Below are 8686 nucleotides of genomic sequence, written 5' to 3'. Positions count from 1 at the left end.
AGAAAGGGGGGGGGGGGGCTGTTGGCTGCCTTTATTATTACTGCTAATACAGCCCGAGCTTGTGGTCCCCTCAAACCAGCAGACCATCCAGGACACCCTGGGGGGTGGGGGTGGGAAGAAGCTGAGGAGGGAGAACAAGGTTCTGCCCGGCTGATGTCCCCTTTCCCATAGGGATTGCTCAAAAGGCTGAAAGAGAAGAAAAAGGCCAGGTCAGAGCTCGGAGCCAATGCCTCCCGGGATGGGTAAGAATCTCTGAGGGGCCGGAGGGATGGGGTTGCACTGTCACCTCCACCTGCCCATCATTCCCTCCTTCATCAAAAACCCCGATACAGCCTCTGCTGTGTCCTGCCACATGTTGAGCAATGCTGGGGCCACTGAAAGACCCCGGCAGGAACTACCCCTCCCCCGAAGGGTGGGGGCAGAGTCTGACACAATAACTCTAAATCAGGAACTAAGTCAACACGATGGTTTGGGAGCATCAGATCTGAAGGATGAGCTAAGAGCTAAGGATCTGAAGGATGGATGGAAGTCAACCAGGCCAAGAGGGTCAGGAAAAGTGTTCTGGGCCAGGAAACAGGGAGTGCAAAGGCCAAGGGGCCAGATGAAGTGACAAAAACAAGGCCAGTATGACTGGAGTTCAGAGAAAGGGATTAAGTGGAGGTAAATGAGGTCAAGAGGTGACAAGGGCTGTACCATATGGGGTCATACAGGCCACCATAAGGAACTGAGTGTATCCTAGAAGGTTAGGTTCAAGTCCAGTTTAGGTTCAAGTTCATCCTGGCCTCCCTCCACCCTTCAGGCTATAGGGAGTGGGTTGGCCGTCAGGAGAGAACAATGACCACTTGTTGAACCGCCCCCTCCTCAGAACGCCCAGTGCTCTGGGCTCTCGGGAATCGCTGGCCACACTCTCTGAGCTGGACTTGGGGGCCGAGCGGGATGTGCGTGTCTGGCCCCTGCACCCCAGCCTCCTGGAGGAGCCCCATTGCTTCCAGGTAAACGCAGACGACTCTTCGTCTGACCCAGACCCTTTGGGCGCCGCCCTTGTCCTCAACCCTGGATCCTCATCCCCCACAGGTAACTTGGGCGGGCGGGAGCCGCTGCTTTTCATGTCGCTCCGCCACTGAGAGAGACCGCTGGATCGAGGACCTTCGCCGCCACTTTCAACCCAGCCAGGTCGGTACGGATTAGTAGGACCTGGAGGCCCCGCCCACGGCCTCGGCCCTGCCCTTTCCCTACCCACCGCCCACGCGCGCCCTAACGCCGGCTGCGAGAAACACTTCCCCGCTAACACCTTTGCAACTACTCCGAGACCGTCCGCAGCTTCCTTCCATTACCAGCCCCTGGCACAAAACCCGCGTCCCTTCTATTCAATCCGGGCCCTATTTGCACCCAAAGCCCCGCCTACCAGGCAAACGCCAAGTCCCCACCCCGCGGCTACCCCTCCTTACCCTGGGGTCCGGATCTCGACGCGAGAGCCCAGAAAAGCTAGAGGGCTTCCGCAGAACCACCTTAAGACCGCCGTGGGCCCTGTCATCCCCCAAGGGCCCAGCGATCTCCCTGGGGGTACGGTCCCCACGTCGAGCACCGACGCCTCCTCCCAACCCACTCCACTGCGTCCGCAGGACAACTTGGAGCGGGAGGAGACGTGGCTGAGCGTGTGGGTGCACGAGGCAAAAGGGCTGCCGCGCGCGGCGGCGGGGACCGCAGGAGTGCGCGCCGAGCTGTGGCTGGACGGCGCGCTCCTGGCGCGCACAGCGCCGCGGGCTGGCCCGGGCCAGCTCTTCTGGGCCGAGCGCTTCCACTTCGAGGCGCTGCCTCCGGCACGTCGCCTGTCGTTGCGGCTGCGCGGAGCTGGCCCAGGGGGAGCGACGCTGGGCCGCGTGGCACTGGCACTGGAAGAGCTGGGCGTCCCCCGCGCCCCCGCCGCGGGCCTGGAGCGCTGGTTCCCGCTGCTCGGGGCGCCGGCAGGCGCAGCGCTGCGGGCGCGGATCCGAGCGCGGCGCCTGCGTGTGCTGCCGTCCGAGCGCTACAAGGAGCTGGCGGAGTTCCTCACCTTCCACTACGCGCGCCTCTGCGGGGCGCTGGAGCCCGCGCTGTCGGCCCAAGCCAAGGAGGAGCTGGCGGCTGCCATGGTGCGCGTGCTGCAGGCCACCGGCCGGGCTCAGGTGCGGCTCTGCGACGGGGCGGACCCGAGTGACCAGAGGCTGACTGACCGCGTGCCCCGGGGAGCAGGGTGTAAGGGGGGCCGGTGGCGCAGGACCCCAGGTGCACAGCCGAGGGGCGGGGCACCATCAGGGGAGGAGCCTGAGCTTCAGCTGCGAGGGGTGGGGCCTGAACTGAGACTCTGAGCTGAAGGATTTAAATTTCTGCTGTGAGGGGTGGTGGTTCCCGCCTTGTGAGCCCTAGCTGTGACGACAGGGCCTGAGCAGCAGCTATGAGGGGCGGGGCCTGTGTCCCAGGTGTGAGACTGGGTTAGGGCTCGTATTCCCCCTGGCTGTCGGCTCTCCGCGCAACATGAACCCCACTGTGCCCAGGCACTGGTGACAGACCTGGGCACCGCAGAGCTGGCACGCAGTGGAGGCCGTGAGGCGCTGCTGTTCCGGGAAAACACATTGGCCACCAAGGCCATCGATGAGTACATGAAGCTGGTGGCACAGGATTACCTCCAAGAGACTCTGGGTGAGCCAGAGAGTGAATGTCAGAGGCTGTCTGGGTGGGCTCGGGAACCCCAAGGGAGACCTGGGAGTTCCTAGGTAACCTGGAGGCTGGTAGTGGGTGGTGCCTTCAGGGGTGCTGAAATCCTGGCGGCAACTGGGGACTCCCCCGGAGATGTTAGGTGTCCCCGGAGGAAGCTGGAGATGGAGTTGGAGGCCAAGTGTGGTGGGGGGTTCTGGTGGTCATGCCCTGGCCCCTGTCTGGCTGTGCTGAACTGCAGGGCAGGTGGTGCAGCGCCTCTGTGTCTCCACCGAGGACTGTGAGGTGGACCCCAGCAAGTACCCGGGCCCAGAGCTGCCACAGCACCAGGCCAGGCTGCGAAACAGTTGTGAGGAAGTCTTCCAAAAGATCATCCACTCCTACAAGTAAGAATAAGGGCCCCAGCACCTGAGCCTACCCCTACATCTCATGCACTGTGCTAATACCCCTGACTCCTAATTGGGTTGCCAGGTAAAATACAGGATGCCCAGTTAAATGCGATGTAACATTTGAGACATACTGATACTACCAAAAAAAAAAAAAAAAAAAAAAAGTGCATTTCTTATCTGAAATTCAAGTTTACTATTTGTCCTGAAATTTTATTTGCTATATCTGGCAACCCATTCCCAATGTCACGTCAACTTGGGGTTACTGACCACGAATAACCTGGGACCCAATTCCTTGTCCTCTAACTACAGGTGACCCCATACCCTAATTCCATGCCACCTGACCCCAGTTAACATAGGACCTCAGTCATGACCTCTGATTCCAGGTGATGCTAACCCCCAATCCCGTGACCCTTGACCTTAAATGACCCTGATCCCCAAATCCCATCACAAGAAAACTGGGATTCCAATTCCTTGGATTCTGACTCTAGGTGAACCAAAGGTCTAGTCCCACGTCACTTGGGACATCAATACCATGATTTCTGAGCCTGGGTTACCTTGTAACTTCAAGCCCATCCTACTTTATATAGTGTAATCTGGCACCCCAAACTCCTATCCAGTTATAGTTAGATCCCAAGCTCATGGACTCTATCCCCGTGCGAACCTGTATCCCGATCTCCAAGATAACTGACCCCAGAGGTGATAACTATACCATAAATCATGATCCAAGTGTTATCCCCAGTGTCCCCAATCCTGGCACCCACAATGCAGGTGACTCCTGACTTCTGACCTTAGGACTTTAACATGAGTATGACCTTTATGCCCACCTTCCTCCTCTGACCATTGCCTCTTCTGCCCCAGCTGGTTCCCAGCGGAGCTGGGCACTGTGTTCTCAGACTGGAGAGAAGCATGCAAGGCACGTGGCTCTGAGGCACTGGGCCCCCGACTGGTGTGTGCCTCTCTCTTCCTGCGGCTCCTGTGTCCTGCCATCCTGGCCCCCAGCCTCTTCGGTCTGGCACCAGAGCACCCCCCACCTGGCCCAGCCCGCGCCCTCACACTGATCGCCAAGGTCATCCAGAACCTCGCCAACAGTGCCCCGTAGGTGCTAGAAGGCTGACCCCATCCTTAGCTGGGAGGCTGGGTGCCCCCTGGCTGGGACACCCCCTCCCCCGAGAGCATGCCAGGGGAATGGGGTGGCAGATGCCTAGTTTGACCCACCCAGTCTGCCCTTGACCCAGGTTTGGTGAGAAGGAGGCCTACATGGGCTTCATGAATAGCTTCCTGGAGGATCATGGGCCAGCCATGCAACACTTCCTGGACCGAGTGGCCATGGTGGATGTGGATGCAGCGCCCAGTGGTTACCAGGGCAGCAGTGACCTAGCCCTCCAGCTGGCAGTCCTGCACGCCCAGCTCTGTACCATCTTTGCTGAACTTGACCAGGTATAGCCAGAGCCCAGGGTATATGTGGGGTAGGGAGGCAAGAGGTCGGGGAGCGTCTGGCCCTAAAGAGCTTGCTTGCCATTCTCCTGGCAACGCCTCACCAGGCAACCCGTGACAGCCTGGAGCCGCTGCCCACCATCCTGCGAGCCATTGAGGAGGGCCGGCCTGTACCCGTGACTGTGCCAATGCGTCTCCCGCCACCCCCAGCCCAAGTTCACTCCAGGTAACCTGCTGCCTCAAGTCTGGTCCATTTCTGATGGGTGAGCGCAGAGGCAGAACCAAAGGCAAGCACAGGGTCAGACTGGGGTCAGCGGTCAGGAACAGGGTCACTTCGGGATTCTCTCTCAGAAACAGTGTTGCATAAAGATCAGAGGCTGGAGACGGGTCACCTGAGAAATCAGAGAGAAACTCACAGTATCCGACTGGGTCAGGTTGGAGCCCAAGGTGGGATTGGTCATTGCAGAGGTCAGGGCGAGGTCACATTTGGGGTGAGACAGAGAAAGTGACATTGTGGTCAGTGATGAGGGTCAGATTTCAGTGAGAGGTTGTGGATAGGGTCAAATCAGGGGTCCGATCAGGGTCAGATGTTAAGATGCGTCAACAAGGGTCAGGAACAGGTTCATATGGTAAGCAGAGTCATGCCTGGGGTCAAATGGGGTCTAGGGGTATAGGTAAAGTCATAGATATGGTCACAGTTAGGGACCATGGTCTGTGAGGAGTCAGACAGGGTCAGCTTCAGGTCAGAGGTCAGGGACAAAAGGAGGGTCAGATGAGGCAGAAAGGGGGTATTCCTGTGAGCAGAGGTCAAGCCCAGGGTCAGATTGGAATCAAAGGTTACAGAGATGACCAGGTCAAGAGTCACATCGTGTCAAAGGTCAGGGGTAAGGCTAGAGAAGTCAAAAGTTAGATTGGGGTCAGGTGGACGATCATAGAGAGGACACTGTTGTCAGAAGTCCAGGGCAAGATCAGAGGTCAAAATGTGATTCCCTCAGCGACAGGGTCGCATAGAAGTAAAAGATCAGAAGTGAAATCATTTCTGGTCAGAGGTAGGTTTGGGGTCAACTCAGGGGCCAGTCAAGGATCTGAGCTCCCCCTTTCTCCTCCCAGCTTCTCTGCAGGGGAGAAGCCAGGCTTCCTGGCTCCCCGGGATCTCCCCAAGCACACCCCACTCATCTCCAAGAGCCAGTCTCTACGCAGCGTTCATGGCGCAGGGAGTTGGGCGCGACCGCAGCCGGACGAAGAGCGGCCCCCGCGGCTGCCCCGGCCGGTGCAGCGCACGCAGAGCGTCCCTGCGGGCCGCCCGGCTCGTCGCCGACCCTCTGCAGGGCCCCGGCCACGACCCAAAAGCTCGCTACGCACGGGGCCCGCTCCCCGTGGCCGGCCCTGGACCGGGGCCTCAGCATCGTTGCCTCGGAAGCCCTCGGTGCCTTGGCAGCGCCAGCTGGACCAGCCGCGGGACAGAGACCAGGCGCTGGGCACGCACCGACCCGTGGGCAAGGTGAGGTCCAGCTCAGGTCTGTGCACAGAGTGGGGAAGACGAAGCTGGAAAGACAAGAAGCCGGCAGGTCTGGGTTCAAATACCGAGCTCGCTGCGCTGTGTGACCACGGGACTAGTTAACTTTGTAAGCCTCTTCGATCCTCAGTTTCCTCCTTTGCAAAACTAGAGCGAGGTTTCCTAACGGGGCGGGGCAGTGAGAAGGCAGAGCGCAAGGGACAAGGAGGTCAGGGTTTTTCAGGGAGAAGGTGGGGCGGGACGACGGGTCACATTACAGCTGCTCTATTCCCACAGTTGGCAGAGCTGCAGTGTGAGGTGGCCGCACTGCGCGAGGAACAGAAGACTCTGTCCAGCCTCGTGCAGTCGCTGGGCACCCACATCCGGGCTTTGAAGGAGAAGCAGGAGCAGCTTCAGGGCCAGATGCAAGAGCTGGACTCCAGGCTCCGCCAACGGTGAGCCCCGCCGTCTCCATTAGCTCTGCCCCCGGGTCAGCTCGCTGTGATCAGATCTGCAGTGGCCCCACTTTCATGCAGGCCCTGCCTCTCAATCCCGCCCAAATCACCCCTGGCAGGCCACGCCCCTCTGCCAGCCCCGCCCCAACACACCTGTCTCTCCCGCCTCTTAGCTCCTCCCACCCCAGTTCGGGGGCGAGTCCTATCCTCTAGGCCCCACTCCTCAATCAGTCCCTTCCCGAAAGATTGGTCCCGGGCCTCTCAGTCTGGTCACACCTCCATCCCAGTCCCTACATCACCCAGATTGTCCAAGCCCCGCCCCCAAGAGTTGCTCGGTCCTTTCCTCCCAGCCATTCAAGGTTCTGATTCAGCCCGGGCTTCAGTTTTGTCTAGGCCCCGCCCCCTAGTGTAGACAAACTCCGCCTTCACGCTAAGCCCCGCCTCCCTGACTGCCTGGCTGTCCAACCCGGAGCTGGAACGGAGTTTCTCAGCCTCCGACCCTCCCTTCTTGCCCCTGGTCCCCACAGGACCTCGCAGCTGGATCCAGAGAGTGGCCCTCCAAGCGGTGAAGAGCACAGGCTGAAAAGTCTGGTGAGACCCCTGCCCCAGCCGTGGGGAAGATCTGGGCGGTGAGGGAACCAGGGCTGGGGTGCAACCCTCCCCTGGCTCCGAGCCCACTGCCACTGCCTCTCCAGGAGCGCCGCCTGGCTGAGATGGAGAGTACTCAGGCCCAGCTGAGGAATGCGGTGCAGAGCCTGCAGCTTCTTTCAAGAACGCCGGGATCCCGGAGCCAGCCCCTCCCCCTCAAACCACCCTGTATCAACGGAGATACCACCTGAGCTGTCCGCCCTGCCTCACGTGGTCTGGGAGCAGATAGCCGGCCTGGAGGTCCGTCCGACCCCTGTTCCAGCCCTAAGTGGCCTACAGTGGGAAGTGCAGCTGTAGCTGCCAAAAAGTCTGGCACTATGAGGTTACCCAGTAAAATTTTGATTTCAGTAACATCGATGGATTTTTTTTGCCCCTAAGTGTTGCCAATCAGAAAGCACCCCCCTCCCACCATTCAGGTCTCCCAAATTCTCTCCTATTTGGAGGTCTCGTGGAAGGGATACATAAGGAGATTCTCACCCAGCTGTGTGACCTTAGACCTTTACTCTGTCAGAACCTCAATTTCCTCATCTGTAAAATGGACCTAAAGTTTCTTGAAGACCCATAGTTTAAGGTGTTCAATAAAAGGCATTCATCATTGTTAGAGGCAGCACCTGCTTCTCAATGAGGCCCAGTCCCCAGATGAGAGCATCTTTCTAGGCCCCCCAATCCCACACCATCTCCCTCATGACAGGGAAGGCATGGGTCTGTGAGGCAGATGAAGAAAGGGGTGAGTAGGTGTGAGGATGGTTGAGCTCCGTGGGTGTTGTTTGGGTAAGTGGGTGGACATTTGAATCATAGGTGGACGGATGGGTGAGAGGTAGGGTGAATGGGACAATAGGCAGATAAATAGGTTAGCATTTGGTGGATATTTGCCCTGGTAGGTGAGTACGTAGGCGGGTAGCTGGGATACGTATGTCAGCCTCAAAAAGGCCTGGATTACAGTAGAAAATAAATATGTGAGTTAACTGAGTAAGTGACTATATATCTATATATATCTATATATATATATATTGCGTGAATATTTGTTGGGGTCTCCTGAGACTTGAGCTAGGCAGTGGTGAAACAATAACGAACAAAGCAGACGGGACTCCTTCATGGAGCTTACATTCTAGCGGAGGAGACAAGTAAATGTGCAACTGATGTCTGCATGGCTGGGTGAAAGGATGTGTGCAGGGATAGGTGGACGCTTGCTTGGTTGTATGGATAAGTAGTTACTTGTGTGGTGGGTGGATGGGTAGGTAGATGGGATGTGGATGGGTGGACTGAGTGGGTGTTCAGATGGGTGGATGGTTGTTGGAATTTGCGAGAGTGGCTAGCTGGTTCACAGGACCAGATGTTGGTTGAGTAGTGGATGGATGAGTGGGTAGATGGGAAGTGAATGGGTGGTTTGAGTGGGTGTTTGGATGGATGGATGGATAGGTGGTTAGTTGATTGAATGGATAGATGAGTGGTTGACTGGTTGAGTGTGTGGATGAATGGGTGGGGAGATGAATGGGTGGTTGAACATGTGGAAAGGTGGTGGATGGGAGAAGGTGGCAGCTTTGTTATGTATTCAGGATAGGGTAGTTCTG

General features: G+C 58.0%; 1 protein-coding gene across 1 annotated transcript in view; it reads left to right on the top strand.

The window, feature by feature from the left end:
* RASAL3 (RAS protein activator like 3) overlaps positions 1-8084 on the top strand; it is an 11891-nt gene extending 3807 nt beyond the window's left edge. Inside the window, exons 6-18 of the mRNA XM_077771619.1 lie at positions 172-242; positions 866-992; positions 1075-1173; positions 1623-2165; positions 2535-2679; positions 2936-3080; positions 3942-4178; positions 4319-4520; positions 4625-4743; positions 5628-6018; positions 6310-6467; positions 6995-7058; positions 7163-8084. Coding sequence (XP_077627745.1) covers positions 172-242; positions 866-992; positions 1075-1173; positions 1623-2165; positions 2535-2679; positions 2936-3080; positions 3942-4178; positions 4319-4520; positions 4625-4743; positions 5628-6018; positions 6310-6467; positions 6995-7058; positions 7163-7306 — 2445 coding nt within the window. The 3' untranslated portion in view covers positions 7307-8084. The remainder of the gene's footprint in view (positions 1-171; positions 243-865; positions 993-1074; positions 1174-1622; positions 2166-2534; positions 2680-2935; positions 3081-3941; positions 4179-4318; positions 4521-4624; positions 4744-5627; positions 6019-6309; positions 6468-6994; positions 7059-7162) is intronic.
* Positions 8085-8686: the final 602 nt, after the last annotated feature.

Source organism: Crocuta crocuta, unplaced genomic scaffold, assembly GCF_008692635.1.
Source record: "Crocuta crocuta isolate KB4526 unplaced genomic scaffold, BGI_CrCroc_1.0 scaffold755, whole genome shotgun sequence".
Lineage (NCBI taxonomy): Eukaryota > Metazoa > Chordata > Mammalia > Carnivora > Hyaenidae > Crocuta > Crocuta crocuta.
Note: the sequence above shows the minus strand (reverse complement) of the source record. Positions and strands in the feature narration are given on the sequence as shown.